Source organism: Rattus norvegicus, chromosome 7, assembly GCF_036323735.1.
Source record: "Rattus norvegicus strain BN/NHsdMcwi chromosome 7, GRCr8, whole genome shotgun sequence".
In the NCBI taxonomy this organism is placed as follows: domain Eukaryota; kingdom Metazoa; phylum Chordata; class Mammalia; order Rodentia; family Muridae; genus Rattus; species Rattus norvegicus.
The window spans coordinates 107,113,619-107,133,326 of record NC_086025.1 but is presented as its reverse complement, the minus strand read 5'-3'; the positions used below and the strand labels follow the sequence as shown (position 1 = coordinate 107,133,326).

Sequence of the window (19,708 nt, the reverse complement as noted above, 5' to 3'; positions counted from 1 at the left end):
ATTTAGGGATTGATCATATTGCAAACATTCCTCTCTCCTATTCCTTTATTTCAGGTGAAGAGTGACTACATGCTAGAAATAGCTGATCAAGTAGACCAAGACATAGCTTTGAAGTTGGGTTGTTTGGAAATTAGGTAGGTGGTAATGTTACATAGTTTTTGTGTTTGTTTAATCTTAGGGTATTTTCTTCCTTATAAAGTTACTAATAGGGTTGGGGATTTAGCTCAGTGGTAGAGCGCTTGCCTAGGAAGCGCAAGGCCCTGGGTTCGGTCCCCAGCTCCGAAAAAAAAAAAAGAACCAAAAAAAAAAAGTTACTAATAAATTCATGATTAAACTGTGAGAGGATCCACATTATTTATTAGATCTGTCTTCCCTAGTTGTTTCTCATTACAGCCTAATGATTCCTTTTATACACATATCAGTGTATGTGCTTCCTGATTTCAGGCGATCCTACTGGGAGATGAGGGGCAACGCCCTAGAGAAGAAGTCCAACTATGAAGTGTTAGAGTAAGTACTGCACAGCGCATGTGAGCTTCCATGCAGACTCTGAGTGTGCTTCCTTAGTTCATCTCTACTTAGAAATTGTCCGAGGTAATGGGCGTCTCAGCTTTTATTTAGAGAGAAAAAGCTTTTAAGAAATAAAAATACTGATGGCCTTAATTTTTTTCACAAACATTTAAATGTAATGTTGAATGTCTCATAGCTAATAATATGTGTGACCTAACAGCATAAATATGTCTACACATACATAAATACATATTTGGTTTTTAAAAAGTATATATTAAATTTCACTGAGATGATACTTTGCTTCTGTTTTACATTGAAATTCAGAGTTGCCCATAAATTGGTTAATTATTCATTTTCTCTGCAGATGAATTAAGGATTCTTTTTTAACCAATGGAGAAATGAGAGTTAATTGCTACTCATGTATCAGAGAATGTAGGCCATAAAACAATTTCTAGTAATGATACTAGTTTGCATATTTATCTGTGTGTTTCATTGTTTTCAGTATGTGTAAGGGAAATTGGACCTTGATAAAAGAGTCTTGATAAAAATTCTGTACTTCATCGTGTTGATAATTAATTGAGCCAAATAGCTAATATTTATTTTATCCGAGTGAAGCTCCATTTTACTATTATTTACCACTTTAGTTTCCATCTGTATTGTTATTGAAGGTGTTTTTTTTTAAAAAGAATTTATTTTATGTGTGTACACTGTATCTGTCTTCAGACACACCAGAAGAGGGCATCAGATCCCATTACAGATGGCTGTGAGCCACCATGTGGGTGCTGGGATTTGAACTCAGGACCTCTGGAAGCCAGTGCTCTTAACCACTGAGCCATCTCTCTAGCCCGTTATTGAAACTTTGTGGTATTTTGAGAGATGTGCTAATATAACATCAAAGTTTACTCAAAGATCATCTGTTGTAATGAAGACTATAAATGGTTTTAGATTTTATTTAGACGTTCTAGGTCAGTCCAAATACTTTTATAGTATGATAATTTTGCATTCCCCCATCCTGAAAATAGGAGCTGTCATGGCAGATATGGTTACAGAAAAAGGAAAGTGAAAGTATTTTGGAAAACAGTTACGGTTAGTTGTCAATACTTTAGAGTTATTTTGGCTATAGCCTCTGCTGGTCCAGTCTGCCCATCATGTTTCAAAGTGCCCAAAGCTAGTGCAGCTTCTACTTTCTGAATTTAAGACATCTTGCATTTGGTTCATGACAGTATAGGCCTAGCAGACAAAAAGTGTTTATAAAGGTATGTCACATGCATTGTATCCAGTAATTGATGAGGTGAGTACAAAGGTAATTTTCAGTAGAATTTTTACTGCCCTTCCTTAGATAGTTTAGGTCTCCGTTCACTGTGGTTTGTCTGTTGTTGTTGTTGTTGTTCTTTATTTTGTTTTTAATTTAAAATAGATATATTCTTTAGCCTTAAAAGTCTCCTTAGTGCTTAAAATTCAGATTGCTAGAATCAGAGAAATTATCGAAGGTTGCTTATCAGTACAGTTTTGTTTTTTGTTTGTTTTGTTTTTGGTGGTGGTGGTTGTATGAGACGGGTTTTCATTTAGCCTGCTATCCTTGAACACTGGATCCTCTTGCCTTCAGTCCCAAGTACTAGGATTACAGGTATTCATCTGGGTGAATTAGTTGGAGAAAGTTTTAGGTTCCAGTTCCTAAGTTAGAAATGAGGCAAGTTTTGCAGTATTGTTGATGTAAAGTTGGTTTCTAGAAATGACAGAAAGTCAGATAGCAGGATAATAAATTAACCAAAGAGGAAGGATTGGGGTCTTTCCTAGTGCCTTCAAAATTCCTGTGTGTGTGTGTGTGTGTGTGTGTGTGTGTGTGTGTGTGTGTGTGTATGAGAAATCAGAAAAATGGAATGTGAGATTCCTTTACAAAGGTCAGAGCTTGTGGTTTTTACTACTGGAACAGAGGAGGAAGAGACAGAGCAAATGTATAAATCAGATCCTTCTTAGAAGACATGGCTGAACACCTGCATGACCTAATCTGTAGAGATCAGTTTGTATCTGGAGTGGTCAGTTGGTACATACGTGTAGCGATTGCATAGATAAACACGGTGGCTACTGCGAGAAAGGGTCTTATATCCTGTGACTATAACTTTGCTTGGCTCTTTTTTATGTGCTTCACTTACAAATACCAAAGCTTTTGCACTTCTGTCACAGTGACTTTGCAGTTGTGTGATTTGTATGATGTCATTTCTCTTTTCAAAGGATTGGTGATAGCTGAGCGGTTCCATGTGCAGAGCACCTGGCTCCAGGCATAGCTCTTCTTCTGCTTGGTCAGAAGCCCTTTGCTGTATACAGTAGTGGTCATGTGGGTGCATAGCTCTTCTTCTGCTTGGTCAGAAGCCCTTTGCTGTATACAGTAGTGGTCATGTGGGTGCATAGCTCTTCTTCTTCTGCTTGGTCAGAAGCCCTTTGCTGTATACAGTAGTGGTCATGTGGGTGCATAGCTCTTCTTCTTCTGCTTGGTCAGAAGCCCTTTGCTGTATACAGTAGTGGTCATGTGGGTGCTTCCATGTTGGTATTAGCAGAGAATTGGGTTTCCTGATTGCAGCACTGAGTGTGAATTTGACTCTAATCAATACTGTGAAGAGGAAAGACGATGATCTGCCAGCATGAAACCAAACTGTAGAGGTCTTCCAAAGAACACTGGCCAAAATGACTAACAGAGTATAAGTGTTATCAGTTGGGTTAATTTGGAGCACCTTTGAATGGGTTAGTTTGTTTTCAAAGGTAACAAAATGTTCTAGTTAGAGAAAGTTTAAGTTACATTTTTAAGTGGGGCAGGAAGCTTCATATCCCATAATGAAAGACCCCCAGACTTGGGGAGACTCTCGCTCCAGTCACGGGTTGAGGTACCCCCAGGAAACACGAGAAGCCGGTCTTGATGTAATCAACAAGAGGCAGTTTTATTTACGAGATCTCGGGCTGACACGTATCTCACACAGGAGATTGAGTCAAGCCCCGAGCCTCTCTAGGCAGGAGCTTATATAGGGAAAACCAGGGGTTTCGTGTGAATACACATAATTGGCTAATACAAAGGGTGCACAGTTACTTTTGGCACGGAGTTACATCAACAAAGCATACGTGTAATCTAGCATCTCAGCAATGTGGGCAGGGCAACTCATCTCACTGCAGCAGGGGGATGACCCATCCTCAGGGAGTGAAGGAAGGGGAGGGGGTGGCTCCAGATGGCCAGTGTCCTTGGGAGTTGATAGTCGGGCCAGTGAGCCCTATCTCAAATTCTCTCAGGCATGTCTGGACTTTGTTCATGACTAACTTTTAGAAATTTTAACCCTTCATTCCCCTCTACTCCTTGTGAATAGTCCTAATCTTAGGACTCCATGATGAATCTAGCGTCTAGTGGCTCTTCACTCCGTACAGCCCGATACTGTTGTCTCAACATAAGGACTTGTATAGCACTAATCCGTTCCCTAATAAAAGCAAAAAGGCGGTTAATGATGTAGGGCCCAACAGTGAGCAAAAGGAGGAGGATAATCAAGGGACCAGCTAAAGCTGACAGCAGGGTGGTAAGCCATGGGGACCTATCGAACCAGCTTTGAAACCAGTTATCAGTGGTTTCTCGTTCTCGTCGTCTCTTGTCCAACCTCTCCCTAAGTTTAGCCATAGAATCTTTAATGGTCCCGGAGTGATCGAGGTAAAAACAACATTCTTCTCTCAAAGCAGCACATTCTTTCTTTAAGGAATATCAGGTCTAATCTTCTATTTTGAAGGACTACCTCTGAGAGGGAGGTTAGGTATTCTTGGAGGTCAGCTAAAAAGTCTTTAGGATTCCAATCTGAACACTATCTAAACCTATATACCAAGGTCATGACTATCTTAGAACTTTTAAACTTATGGTCCCTGAGGCACAGTCCCAAGAAGTGTTAGGAGTATTAACATATGTAATGTTACATCATTTGTAATAGAAATCAAGCCTATCTCTATATTTTTCTCGATGGAACCCAGGGCAAACATGAAATTCTTGTTTCTAAAGCACACTCCTCAAGTGAGCATTATAACAACCTCCCAGTCACTTATCTGATGTGTAAGTCTAGGGAGCTTTTTGAAGATCTGAGTGTCCCTCTAGGTCCCAGCTCTCAGCCCCAACGGCTAGTATGCGGCTGGTGAGGGCTGAGAATTGACGGCTGTCAGGGTGGTCAGCAGCATCAGGTACGGTCCTTTCCAGCAAGGCTCGAGTGTCTGGGCTCCGTGTCATTGTATGTACCTACAGTCTCCGACCTGGAACGGATGAGATGTCTCGGAGGTCCCTGGGGCATAGGCTGCTGCCAGCTGTGAGCAGATTTCTTTCTGTATCACCTGTAGGTCTTTTAGCCTGACACATAAATCATTATTACTATGACATGTTGGTTCAGTAACATCATCTAATACAGTCAGAGGATCTGAGGCCCCATATAAGATCTCAAAGGGGGTAAAGCTGAATCTGGAAGGGATATTTCTTGCTCTGAAGAGAGCGAGAGGGAAGGAGTGTCACCCAGTCTGCGCCAGTCTCCATGGTCAATTTAATTTGGTCAGGGTCTCTTTTAGAGTTTTATTTATTTACTCTACCTGTCCTGAACTTTGAGGTCTGTAAATATAATGTAATTTTCAATCAACCTCTAAATACTTGGCCACACCCTGGCTTACCTTGGCAACGAAAGTAGGGCCATTGTCTGACCAGATTACCTTGGGCATTCCAAATCGAGGGAAAGATTTCTTCCAGTATCTTCTTGATGATTGTAGAGGCCGTCTCTTAGTCCAATCCCAGTTCCCAGTGGCTGTCTCTTGTAGGCCTGTAACCAGGATAGGCTCCTGCATAGCCATTTTCTGAGCCACTTTATCTGCTTTGTTACTGTCCTATGCCACTGAATCTCTTCCTTCTGATATCCTGAGCAACGAATAGTACTCACAGTTGTTGGCTTCACCAGGGCATCCAAGAGATGGTAAAGGCATCTGCAGCGCTGATGTGCTGGGGGGTAGAAGTTCAGCCATCCCAGATGACACTGTGTTGTCCACCATGGCAGCACCCACTTATCTCTGACCTTCATGAAGAGAACTGTTCCCGTCTGTGGACAAGGTCTTCGGCTTTCAGCAGGGGTCAATCAGCCAGTCACAGAGGTCTTTCCTCCACCCATGGGCTTCTGCCAGTGCTTGACACTTGTGCTGTGGTGGCTCCAGGTCAGGATTGGGCAGCAAGGTGACCAGATTGCCCCCAACAGGTGGAGAATCTAGTCCATGTCAGCTGATCAGTGATCCCATCCTCTGGGACATTTTATTTAAAGGCAAAACATCAGCCACTCTACCGCAGTTTAAGTCCTGGATTGGGTGATAATTGTCAGAGCCCGGCTAGCAGGAATGATGTGTTCCAGGCAGAACGGCACTAAGCCACACACACACATCTCCCAGCATCAGGTACTGGTGCACTGAGACAGGTCTTAAGCTCCACATACACAGTCTGTAGATATGCATACACATGGCCTCACCCAGCCATTTTAGCCCACACAAGCCATTTTGGAGAGCAATTTTCTCATGAGCAAGGGATAGGGGCAGTCAGGGATGACCATGAACTAGTGGGTGGGTTACCCGGCCCACGCCAAGGTCCACTGTTCTTCGGGCAGTCCATGAGTATTGTTCGTTGTCAGTAGCCCCTTGCACTCAAGGTCTTTGGATATTGACCCACTGGGGGGGGGGGCATAGGAGCACAGAGCATTGGGTCCCTGTATCCACACTTCCCTTCTATCTCTGTACATAGCCAGCACTCTAGGACCAAGAAGCTCTCCAGTGGCCCCTCTTGTTCTTTCTTGGGCAGTCCCTGACCCAGTGTCCTTTTTCTTCATATTAGGCACACCGATCTTTAGCCAGGAATTCTCTTCTGTTGCCAGGTACTATCTTCCTAGGTTCCCTAACTACTGTGGCCAGTATATGTTCCTCTCTTGTCTCTTTCTCTTCCTCAGTCTCTCTGTCTGTATCTTCTTCTACAGCTATTAGTTGCTGTCTACTTTTGTGCACCGACCCTGAACCATATATCAACCTTATTTTCTCTGCAACTTACAACAACTCTCTCAGTGACTTAGCTTAACCCTTCAAGTTTCTGTAACTTTTTCTTTATATGTTTTTCTTACTTTAGCCAAATTGGTGGGGCATTTTCTAGCCCCTCTGAGACCCACCCTTGGAGCCTGGCGGCAGACCTGGCACTCCCTACCTTTAGGCGTTTTGAAGTCAACAGGCAGAAGTGAGGGCCTTCCATCCATGTCTGGAACATTTTTTTTTCTGGCCTCTAGTAGGATTCCGTCTTTCCTCGGTGGTAAAGAAGACCTGTAACAGTTACTAACAAGCATCTCAAATGGGATGGTGAGAAAACAAGGGAATCTTGAGAATAGAGGTCCACTGAAGAGGACAAATAGCATTTAGTCACACAGCTAAACCAGGAGGCCTTCTTGGGACAAAAAGGCCGTTGTAGAAATAAGCACAAGCTTTGTTCCTGTGAAACAGAAAGGCAAGCAGAGAGGCAGCTGATCTGTTATCGACTATCTCTCTGGACTTAGATTTTACTTAAGAAGTACCTCCCTTCAGTGTCAGCTCAGTGGCTCTGTCTCAATAAACTCAGCCTCTGAAGGACACTAGGCTTCTAGTGAGAACTAATAACAAAAGGATGGAGAGAGGGTTAGAACCTGGGTGTTAGATACTAAGTGGCTGACAAAAGAATTGTAACCAGTTCACCTGGGGCTATCAGGACTGTAGTAGTAGTCCTTTACCAAGCTGTCTCACTGAGTTAAAGGCCCTTGGAAAAGAAAACATTAATCCTGACCTTGGCCACAGCCAAAGACTGAATTCTAAATTTTGACTGGCAAAACAAAGTTCTTCACAGTTTGTTGCAGATTCTTTGAAACTATTTTAGGGGCTTCTCTGCCCCCCAACCTGGGGCATTTTGACCACAGGGGCAGGAACTGGCCGCTGTGGGGATAGGATCAAAGGCACTCTCCATGTCAATGATGACTAACAGGGAAGGTTACTTAATGTTGGAGATCAACTCCTCTCTTGGAATAGGGCCAGCAGATAAGGCAGGCTCCCTTAAAGAACTTCTCTTAATGAACACTCTCCTTTTGTGAGCAAGTGTTGAAGGTCTGGCCACTGAAGGCAGCAACTGGAATTTTTTTTTTTTTCAGGGCCAAAAGTCTCATAATACAACCACCAACTCTACGCTATCTTTGTTGTCAAAGCGCCAACCCCAGCCAGCCTCCTTACCTTGAAACTCCTCTTACACTGGCTTGGCCAGAGCTGCGCTGCTGCCCACGCGCAGCCTGTAGCTTGCTAGCAGGCCTGTATGCTCACCACCCTCAGCCCCTACATTTTCCTACTCTGTGTTGTCCCTTCCTTAGAAGCTGTGAATGTTTAAGCAACAGGGAGAATTTTTCTTCAGGATCTAAGGTAAAGCTTTCAGGTTCTTGTTAATGCCTGCTTCAGACGGATCACTCGCTAACCTGGAGTCCTTCATACACAACGGTTAACAGCAGCTGGGCTGGACAATGGGAGTAAAGAGAGGGGCAGCTCTCCTTGGGGAGGAGGCTCAAGAGAGAAAGATAAAACTCCCCGGCAGAAAACAATTTCTCTCAAGCAAATTATTTTTAACTTTTAAGTTAAGCACCAAGAGGACCAAGTAAAACTCCTTGATAAACAAAGCAAACAGTTTCATGATTTCAAACACAGTCGTCAGTCCAAGATTTCAAACACAGTTGTCAGTCCAAGTCCAAAAACGAAACAAAAGCCAAAAAGACACTGGACAATACCACAGAAAACAAACCAGACAAACAAGACCCAAAACAAAGCATCCTATAACCAATTTCCACAGATGCCTGGTACCTTCAGTACCTGGCCCAAACTGCAGCTTAACCTTAGCTGCTTCTGGGATACCAAACACAGAAACAGAATACAGACAACAGACACTAACACATCTAAGCACACTTGTCCATGCCTATACTTAAATAGGCAGCCGAACACGACCTCCGAAGTCAAGTCACAGTCAGATCTCTTTGACTGTCACCTGCCGGGTCCTCCCGACAAAAGTCGGCTCGTGGGACGTCTCCCAGAGCTGGGGCGTCCTCACTTCCGCTATCTAAAAAAAGAACAAAAAGAAAACAGCTATTCGAAGTAGAAACCCAGTACCTACTCACAGGCGTCTGTCCGGGGTGGGAAGCCCTTCCATCCAAGCACACTTAAATACGGGGTAGGAAGCCCATCTACCCAAGTGTACTTAAAAACAACGGGGTGGGAAGCCCATCCACCCGAGTGAACTCAAAAACAACGGGGTGGGAAGCCCATCCACCCGAGTGTACTCAAAAACAACGGGGTGGGAAGCCCATCCACCCGAGTGCGCTCAAAAACAACACAGAGTGGGAAGCCCATCCACTCGAGTGCACTCAAAAACAATGGGTGGGAAGCCCATCCACCCGAGTGCGCTCAAAAACAACACAGAGTGGGAAGCCCATCCACTCGAGTGCACTCAAAAACAATGGGTGGGAAGCCCATCCACCCGAGTGCACTCAACAACAACGGGGTGGGAAGCCCTCCACCCGAGTACACTCAAAAACAACAGAGTGGGAAGCCCATCCACTCGAGTGCACTCAAAAACAACGGAGTGGGGAGTCTTCTTCTGCCCAGACAGTGCACCAAGACCTTAAACCGGTACTGAAAAACACAGACTACAGGACTTAATTCACACACACACTACTCTCACACTCACACAATGGCCGCTTTCCAGCACTCACACTAACGTACCTCCAAGAGGCATTTGGATCTCCGGGGGTTACGCTCCTATCCCGGACGAGCCCCCAATGAAAGACCCCCAGACTTGGGGAGACTCTCGCTCCAGTCACGGGTTGAGGTACCCCCAGGAAACACGAGAAGCCGGTCTTGATGTAATCAACAAGAGGCAGTTTTATTTACGAGATCTCGGGCTGACACGTATCTCACACAGGAGATTGAGTCAAGCCCCGAGCCTCTCTAGGCAGGAGCTTATATAGGGAAAACCAGGGGTTTCGTGTGAATACACATAATTGGCTAATACAAAGGGTGCACAGTTACTTTTGGCACGGAGTTACATCAACAAAGCATACGTGTAATCTAGCATCTCAGCAATGTGGGCAGGGCAACTCATCTCACTGCAGCAGGGGGATGACCCATCCTCAGGGAGTGAAGGAAGGGGAGGGGGTGGCTCCAGATGGCCAGTGTCCTTGGGAGTTGATAGTCGGGCCAGTGAGCCCTATCTCAAATTCTCTCAGGCATGTCTGGACTTTGTTCATGACTAACTTTTAGAAATTTTAACCCTTCAATAACATCTTCTCAGTCTTAATAAAGAACTTAATCCTTTGTAGGAGCTAGAGGGTTCAAGGACACCACAAGAAAATGAACCCCAGAATCAACTAACCAGGGCTTATAGGGGCTTAACAGAGACTGAACTGACAACCAGGGATCCTGTTTGGGTCTGAGCTAGGTCCTCTGCATACATGTTGTGGTTATGTAGCTTAGTGTTCTTGTGGGATACCTAAACAGTGTGAGTAGGGGTTATCTCTGACTCTTTGCCTAGTTTATAGAACCCTTTTCCTCCTACTTGGTTGTCTTGTCCAGCTTTAATATGATTTCAACATGATACTCCATTGATATCCCTGGGAGGAAGGCCTGTTATTTTCCTAAGAGAAATGGAGAAATGGGTCTAGGGGAGAAGGAAGGTGGTGGGGAGAAACTGGGAGAAGAGGAGAGGGAAAACTGCAGTCAGGATTTAAAGTCTGCTCTTCCTTACGTCCCCTTCTTTTCTCCTCCCCTCCCATTCCCTTTCTTCATGACCACCCCCTCAACTAACCTGTGCTTAAATGTGTATAAAAATTAAAAACAAGGGTTGGGGATTTGGCTCAGTGGTAGAATGCTTGCTTAGCAAGTGCAAGGCCCTGGGTTCGATCCCCAGCTCCAAAAAAAAAAGAATAGAAAAAAAAATTAAAAACAAGTGGTGGAGGGCCTCACAATCACTTATATATAACTCCAGTGCACCTGGCACCTCTAATGGTTTCCATGAGACCACGTTCCTGTAGGATACACTCAGGCAGACACCCACACAGATACATACATAGGTAAAAAATAAATCTTTAAAGAAAACAAATTTATATTTGAGACAAGGTTTCCTCATGTAACCCTTCCTGTTTGTCCTAGAACTCACTCTGTAGACCAGGCTGGCTTTGAATTCAAAGAGACCTTCCTGCCTCTGCCTCCTGAGCTCTGGTATTAAAGGCTTACTACCATTGCCCAGCAAGTGTTTGTTTTAAAACCCTTGAAATTGGAACTAAAGAAATGGCTTGGTGGTTGAGTACTTGCTGCTCTTCAGAGGACCTGAGGTCAATTGTTTCTCCATACAATCTCCACTTAACATGATATTCTGTTTGCTTAATTTCATCAACTTTTATAACTTTTTCAGCTTGGCTTAAAAAGTTCATGTTTGGCTAGGGTCCAGATCAGAGGTAGAGCCTAACCCTTTCTAAGGCCTGGGTTCCATGTACAGTACTTACTGCACACACTTGCAAATGTATGTATGCACCTACTTTCTAGTCAGCCTTCTTACCTGCATGTCCTGGATATCGTGTCTTTACAGAACATTAAAAGAAGCACAGTAAAATATACAACTGTCATGGTGGCCTTGCTGATTTACTTTCATGAGTCTTTAATGTTTGCCTTCTGTTTGGAGGCTCCTTGTTCAATCATATGAACAGAACGTGTATTTTGTTGTTGGTGGTGTTGTTGTTAAACTCTGTTTAGTGATCTATGTCTAATAATTTTTTTAGTTTTGATTTTTTTTGTCTTAGTCTATTTTCTGTTTTAGATTTCATTTTATGTGCATGAATGTTTTGCCTGCATGGATGTATGTATACCCTATACAAGCTTGGTGCCTGAAGAAATCAAAAGAGGGTGTTAGATCCTCTGAAACGACACTTAGATGATTACAAGTCTTTATGTGTATGTATGCTGAGGTTCAAACCTGAATCCTTTGCAAGGTTAGCCTTTTCTTTAAAGGCTGAGCCATATCTCCAGCCCTGGTTTGTATTTTCCATTTATTTCTTGCGAATTTTCTCTCCAGAATTTTTTATCTGTATCTCCTATAAATATTATTCACACAGCTAGATTTCTTAACTTTTGTTTCAGATCTTTTAACTTAATATATGATGTGTGTGCACTTGCGCAAGTGCTTAGGCTATCTTCATTTTTTATGTTCCAGAACTTTGGGACAAAGTATGCTTCTTAATTCTGTAGGTTGGTGTCTTACTGGAAAATGTATGCTGTTATCTGTAATGTTCCTCTTGGTGTATTTCCCCCAAAACCTTGTAGAAACTCATTGTATAGTCTTGGTTGTTCAGGAACTTAACAGAGACCCACCTGCCTGTCTCCTGAGTGCTGGGATTAAAGGATTGTGCCGACCTGCCCATTGTGTTGTAATAGTAATCTTCCCTGTTGACCCATGGGTTTGGGTACTACTTACCATTCCCACTGCAAGTCTGGGCTCGGGGTGCCATCTTTTCCTTCATTCTCAGTGACTCTGTGACCATATTATGTGTTGAGTTTTATTTCCCCCTTTTTTCTTTTGCATAACTGTCTTATGTTTTGTACTTGATACGAATCTTCTCAGTGCTTCAGATATTTACAGACACCTTGTTAGTGCTTATCTTCCACCATGTATACCGCAGAGACTGGTCTGTGCCATAGGAACAGTATTAGCTAAGGAGATGCTTCTGACTCCTGTCTTCCATGCCTGGCTTGCAGGTACTCAGTAAGCCTCCCTCCCATTCAAGGGCCAGTGGATAGCTTGGAGCCATTTACAATTTACATACTTTTCAGTACAGAAAAAAATTCACATTCAGAATATCGCTTGTTTATTAAGAGGCTTTAAGAGCCTCTCTTTGTTTTTCCTTCCATAAGGAAACAAGTAATTAAATAGTCTGTATACTTTTAGTAGTCTAGTAGTCAGATACTTTTAGTAGTTTAGTAGTCTACTAGAAGAAAGCTTAAATGTGGTAATTTACAGAATACCCCTCAATTTTACTGCATTTCAAAAGAAAGATTTTGATTGTGTTTAGAGTAATAAAATAAATATCTAACTGTAGGACCACATTATTTGAATACTTCTGGTTTGTTTGCTTTTCTTTTTTCTTCCCATAAACAAACTAAAGATTTTATTACTTTCCCTTTTGTCATTCCAAGCATGACAGACCTGGGGCGCCTTTTCTTTTGTGTGTGTGTGGGAACTTGTGGTTGGTTTTTCAAAACAAGGTTTCTTTGTGTAACCCTGGCTGTCCCTTAACTAGCTCTGTAGATTAGGCTGGACTTGAACCTGGAGATCCACCTGCCTCTACCTCTCCAGTGCTGGGATCAACGGTGTGCACCACCACTGCCTGGCTTCTGTCGGTGAGGGTGCAGCCTCACCTACTCCTTCACATTCCCGATGGACAAACTTAATAGAAATAGATGAGACTGCCATGAAACTCTGAAAATGAGACCCAAGAGTCTGCCACAGGAGGCCACAGGCTTAGATAAAAGAGTCATCCTCCAAGTGGTAATGTACTGCTAAAATTCTGCTCCTGAAGAGGTATCACCGAGGGTAGAGCCCTACCACCTAACCTCTTACTTTGCTGATTTGAAGGGAGGGAGGATTTAACCAGTCAGGATAAGGACAAACACTTGGGGAAGGAGTTACTTACAGAAGGAACATGGTCAACTTGCCAGTGGCTGCACCACTGAGGAGAATGCCTTTTTCTCTCTCTGCAGCATATTAGTTTACATGGACATAGGATTCTTCACTTACATACTTAGTTCCTCTTCAGTGTGTAAGTAGGGCTCAAAAGGCCTATATGTTGTGGTTTGTTGTGGACATGAACATACACATGCAGAATGAGGCTTCAAATAGCAGCACAGATTCTGGAGCACTGAAGGACATGTGGCTGGAGAGGAGTCCTCCTGCCCATACTGCTTTTCTGTCTCTTTCATTCTGGATGCCCATGTGGTGTCAGTGAGGAAGGCAAAGCATTGAGTTGAGGAGGTAGGGACTACAGCTTTCCAAGCAAGAGCAAGCCTGCTGAAGGACAGGACAGTTAGTACAGAGGTGAAAGGTCTCCAAAATTGACAAGAGGCAGAGAGGCTAGAACCATTTAGTCTGAGTAGACAGACATAAAGAGAGTTCTGGAGGAAGTGTCACTGGTTGTAAATCCCAAGTGCTAAATTGGTTGGTTTGAAGTATTGTTAGGTTTTAGAACTTTTCATACCATCGAAAGGTTAGTTGTTTGAGAATGTCACCTGGGGAAAGAGGAATTATAGGCCAGGCACATAGCCATCTTTCCAGCTCTTGGAAGGCCTAGGAAGAAGGCTGATGAATGTGGCACTAAGGTTAGCTAAATAATTAGTGTCTTTACAAAAAAAAAAAAAAAAAGGCATGAAACCTTTTAAAAGACCAACAAATTTTCAGGAGAAATCAGATGAGTACAAGTTCCCTATTGCTTAAGTGAAAATAATCTGAAAATAGAGGGCATGTCACAGGAACCTTTTTTGCCTCAGGGGTCAAACACTTGGGATTGCTTTCAGGAAAAGGCTCTGGGGTAAAGACAGTTCTGTGGGCTCTGTCTCGATGCTGTGTCCGTACTGTGGGCCGACTCTCCATAGCTCTCTATTTGAGGAATCTTGGAGCTTATGTGGTTGGTCCCCATGGTAATTGTGTTCATTCTCAATATTATTGTAACTACTCTCTGTCCTTTTTTGAGGAGCCTTCAGGTGCACAGGGTGGGAAGGGTAATGAATGTTTTGTAGTCACCAACCACTTTGACACAGCTATGTGCCTTGCCACTCTGTCCAAGGGTGGTGGAAACGTTCTGGGTCTGCTCTGCTCTATCCAGTCAGTAGGCCTATCCACTGGTGAGACTCTTGAGCACGGAGGTAGAGCTGATAAAACCAGGAACAGAACTTTTAGCCATTTGCTTCAGTGTTGAGCAATCCCACTCTATAACCTGATATTATTGACCTATTATTATTATTATTGTGTACATCCGTCCTCCACAGTAACAGTGAAGCAGTGAAGGAGCTATGGAATTGCAATTTGGCAGTGTCTTCAAATTGTCCTTTGAGTTTGTTTGTTTTGTTGCTGTGGTTTTGTTTTTCATCAGATGGATTTAAATGCATTCAGCACATACCTTTTTGTATCTACTGATATAGTAGAGATACAGTAAAAGCCATGATTCTGTTATGTTTATTTTCATATGGGACAGTTATATAGGGTTTGGGCATAAGACATGAGGCGAAGTTGCTGTGGAGTGGTTCCCTGGTCGGTAAAACCAGAAAACAGCATGCCAGGGGTCAAAAAGGTGAACTTTGTAGGTGGTAAATTGGCTTAATAAGGAGTCAGTTGGTTTAGGTACTACTGCTCAGGTTATAGGTTAATGAATTTAATTGGATGGAAGGTTATCCATACAAACCACATGATTTCTGTGGTTTTGACTAAAAAGTGATTGTAAAACATCTCCTTTTTATTGATACTACATATTTAGTTAGTTTCCGCACCTTGTAACTCTGAAGAAAGATACCTGTACATTAGAACTTCGCTTTTGTCCTTGGTGCTTTTCTGTCTTTCCATGATTTCCTGATCTCCTGTCTTCAATTGTACATTTCATCTTCCTGGGAAACAGTGCCATCTAGTGGACAAACTGCTAGTCCAGCACACAAAGTAGGTGGAAGTAGGTGGTAAATTTCAAATGCAAACCCAACCTATTTTTTCCAATCTATTTCTTGACCAAGTGTTCTGAGGTTTTTAATAATAATAGCAGACTTGAGTTTATAACCTAACTTAATCAAAATCGTTGGGATTTCTGACATTTCTACACATTTAGTTTTTGAGCCAGAACAAATCACTTGATTTATTATTCCTTTTCCCATTTTTGTGATGTAGAGAAGAGGAAATGTGATTAGGGAATGAGTTAATAATTTCGAAGTCAAGAAAGCTGGGCCCTGGTAACACACACCTTTAATCCCAGTGCTTGGGAAGCAGATCTCTGAGTTCAAGGCCAGCCTGGTCTACAGAGTGAGTTCCAGGGCAGCCAGGGATACATAGAGGAACCCCCCCCCCAAAAAAAAAAATCAAGGAGAAGAAGCTATCATCATTTCAGATAAATTTAAAGGGTTTACTGTTTACTGCTTCAGAGCTGTTGTGCACCTGGGAGAGCCAGCCCTAAAAATGAGACAAACTCAAGTCTGAAGTAATAGCCAACTTTATATAGAGCATCAAACAAGTTATACTGTGAGGGTTCCGAGTCACATGATTAAAGTGTCCAGTCACAAGAGTAAGCTGCATGTGGTAGGCAGAGGTTTTTCTATAGAGGGCTATAAACAAGCAATGGCCAGTTGTAATAAATAGTCTAAAGTAAACTCACTCCTATCTGCTGCACTTGGGAGGGGCACAGAAGCACTTTCCAAAGACAAATTTGTGTTTTTTTTCAGAAACTGAGATTACAAGACTCTCTGTCTTATTTTCTAACAAGCACTCAGAATTCACCTCACAGAACTCCATTCTTGGGACTGTGTTCTAGAGTTTATTTTTTAATTAGGCCAGTTGCTTTCTCTAAAATAGTTACCTGGGAGGAACTATAATCTGTATACGGATAATCTGTATGCCACACCTGAGAAAGAACAGTTTCATTACACACTGCCATTTGCAGTAAGGCAAATGGGACTTTTTCAAAAGGGATTTCATCAGTAGAGGGAAACAAGTAAAGATTTCTATTGAAATGAATTATAATCCTGTTTTTGTGCATAGCTACAAAGTAATTTATTTATCCTTTTCCATGAATATGCTGATTGGTTGGAGCTTGATTATAATTGGTTCTTTCATGAACAAAGAGGAGAATAAATGAACTACTTTTGCTTTCTTCTGAGTATGTTATTACTGACTGATGCTGTCATTTGTTAATATGCTTCTTTTTATATTTCAGGAAAGATGTTGGTTTAAAGCGATTTTTTCCCAAGAGTTTACTGGATTCCGTCAAGGTAATTAGAGTCTGCTTTATCATAATCAGACATGGCGCTCTGCCTGTATCCCTTCCTCCTGAGCTTGCCTTTGAGACGTGAAATGGTGCATGTCCCTCTTACATGGTAAAGCTAAAATGGCGAAAGCTGACTGTGTCTGTTAACTTCAGGCAAGTAAATTTCCACAGGTTCAGCCATTGTCCATGGAACCATGGGTTTACTTGATTATTGTAATAAATACCTGAGTACAAAATTAGAAATAGTTCATGCTGTAGTGCTGTATCTAATGTTCATAAAGTCTTGAATATTTTGATACACAAAAGAAAAGGAATACTACTTTAAGGAGTCATAGTGAATCATGAGCAGTGTGTCTGCATGCCTGTGTGTGTGTCCTTGTATGTATGTTTCTGTTTTGTGTATGCATTTATCATTGCTGGGTCCCCTGTGTACCACTGTGTTCCATGTCTGTCTGCATACATACCCACTGGGTCCTCTGTGCGTGTGTGTGTGTGTGTGTGTGTGTGTGTGTGTGTGTGTGTGTGTGTTATAAGTGCTACATTCTCTGTGTGTCTGTCATGGTTTCCTATGTGCATGTTTCCATTGCTGTACTCTACATGTGCACAGTCTAATGGTCAATCTCTATTACTACTGTATGGTTTTTCTGGTGGCAACTTTGGAAGTAACTTCCATGTAATCTTACTCTAGGAGGGTTATCCTTGGAGACAGAAAGGAGTTCTGAGTGCTGTTTCCTATTCAATCCAGAACACACCTCCAAATACCAAGTTACAGAGGGAAAACATAGGATTTGGTCCAAGAAGGGGTTCCATTTGCCAGCCTGACAGTGTGAGGCATGACCTCTTATTTCTGCAACAAAGTCTTCTGTAGGGATGGTGTTAAATATAACAGATAAATATGTATATTTCAATATAATACCTATCAGGTAGCAATTCATAAACAATAACTATTATTGCTTTTGTTTTTTATTATTACAAAGATTTTTTCCCCCTATTACCTGAGGCCCACACAGGCTAAAGCATGCTTGCTAAATAATGTTGTATTCTGGTTCAGAAAATTGGCCTCACAGCCAAACTGTCTTGTAAGAGTCCTGGCTTCAGTGTAAATCAACCATGACTTTGGACAGATGACTGAGTCTTTCTCAGTTTTCACATCTGTAACATAGACAAACCAGCTGCTGACACATACTGTCTGTGAGAAGCCAGTGAGTCAGTGTTTGCATTCTCACAAGATGAGCTCTTGAGATGTGTATAGCATGAGAACATGTCTACTATGATGCCAAGCACGGTGAAGGACGAAGAACTACATCTCTGTCTCTTAGTGCGTTGTTGGGATTCACTGGCACAGGATTCTTTTCTTGATTGTAAAGCTGGACCCTGTTCTCTGAATGCAGTCAGTGCTGGCTAATAGACTGGCAGGTCACTGTGTTGGTGCTATTTCTTTCGTGTAGTCTGTGACAAAACCCTACATCTACACCTAGGTGCCTACTTTCTGGCCCATTACTGTGGTACCTTAGAGTCTTTCTTCCTCCCCCCTTCAAGGAGTTGAGAGCATGGTTACTTTCACACACAGTTCTAAATGACATCACAGGGAAAATAAACGCAGGGAGTTTTGCAAGTGCAGCAGGTCTTACAGCAAAGGATAAGAAAGTGTACCCTTTTTCATATTTGGGGCTCCATTTGAGGGTGCTACTGTACTTTAAAATTTCCATTAAATATCTGTTGTATTAGTAAGGTACTAGAAACAAGTTGTGTGTAATCTAACTCTTTCCAGTGCCTGTCTGTTACAGAGCCCACTCCTGTAAGTATGACAGAAGCTGGGAGTACAAATACAGAAGATGCCATCCTCTACAAGTTGACATAGATTTGGAAGATAGTGGACAAAGCTTTTAATCATTGTTTGCAACTTTATGTGAGGGGCTTGAAAATGGTAGCTGTGTTCCTTGGGAGGCTTGGCAGCCTTCTGGAATAGGGAGAGCCTCACTTTATCTGAAACATTCAGTGAAAGACCACAAAGGCAAGGGTCAGAGGCCCCTTACCTCAGCTTGAGACAGCTCAGGAATAGGAGGACTGTAGAGACATGGAGACAGGGTAAGCCACAGTCTTTACAGCTTGACATTGCTATTGGCTGGAAGACGCTCTAGCCAGCATTCATTTAATGGCTTGGTTTTATGTATCAGTGATTCTCAAATGATGGCTTTGGTGACTTTTGAAAACACGCTGTCTCCTCAGATTTTCATGTGTAAAACACATCACAAGTATGACTGTTATCTTTGGGAGTCCAAGACCCTGTTTTATGTTTATAAACAACCATTATACTGTACAGGCCGTGGGTGAGTGCTTGTGTGAGGCAGATACTGATGGAAGGTCAGTAGAACCTGGTTATATCCTGGTTCTCCTGCTCTTGACTCCCTCTTCTCTATGCCTTTGCATGAATGGAAAACATCTCTCCTATCTAGACCGTACTCAGTACCTAAGGGGCTTATTTTTCTTTCTGAATTTGTAATTTTGTAGCTACTTACTTGTTTGTTTTTCTTGTCTTCATATTTTCACACAATGTATTTATTTGTCTAGCACCAGGTTTATAGCATAATTGATAGTTCTTATTGAATGGAAAATGAACAGTTACCTGAAAAATAAATAGAGCTGGAGAAGAGTCCAGAGAGAAGGACACCTGCTCTGCTGCTGCCACTGCACTGTTGAGGCTTTCCTAGCTCCATCCTTCTTGCCCTCTTTTGTCAGAGGTCCTCCAGCCTGCTTTTCTCTGGAATTTTGAGCTGGGTCTGGCACTGTGGTGAGGGCTCAGTCCTGTTTACAATTTGAGTAAAGTAGGGTCAGCATGTGATCTCTATGGCCAGTGCTCTCTGTGGGCTTAAGTGCTGGATCAAGAGGCTTGTAGCTTTTACAGTAGGTGATAAGGAGAACAAGATAACAAGACAGATTGAAAGCCAAGAAACAGGCAGAAAGAGTGGTCAAGGGAAATGTGAGAGGTACTGGTCATGCTTAGGTGGTTGGGTTGGCTAAGGAACTTAGGTATTTATAGGAAGCCACTCAGAGCAGTTGTGCTCTTATACCACTGGACATTTGGGCTATAAGCAGAGCTAATTTTTAGCTACAGTTACCTG

The 19,708-nt window shown here is 42.5% G+C and overlaps 1 protein-coding gene and 1 long non-coding RNA gene across 20 annotated transcripts in view; one reads left to right on the top strand and one right to left on the bottom strand.

Annotated features, from left to right (window-relative positions):
- Positions 1–19,708, top strand: part of Ptk2 (protein tyrosine kinase 2) — a 205,136-nt gene that overhangs the window by 87,539 nt on the left and 97,889 nt on the right. For all 19 annotated transcript variants that reach the window (XR_010052943.1, XR_005486550.2, NM_013081.2 and 16 more), the window contains 3 exons: positions 55–134; positions 445–507; positions 16,536–16,590. Coding sequence is in view for 17 of the 19 variants with exons in the window: in NM_013081.2 (NP_037213.1) it covers positions 55–134; positions 445–507; positions 16,536–16,590 (198 nt within the window). In the remaining 2 variants the exon portion in view is untranslated. The remainder of the gene's footprint in view (positions 1–54; positions 135–444; positions 508–16,535; positions 16,591–19,708) is intronic.
- Positions 3,416–15,678, bottom strand: LOC134479923 (uncharacterized). Its single transcript, XR_010053838.1, has 2 exons — positions 5,442–15,678; positions 3,416–5,324 (listed from the first exon to the last, which is right to left on the bottom strand). It is a non-coding gene; the product is annotated as an uncharacterized LOC134479923 (long non-coding RNA).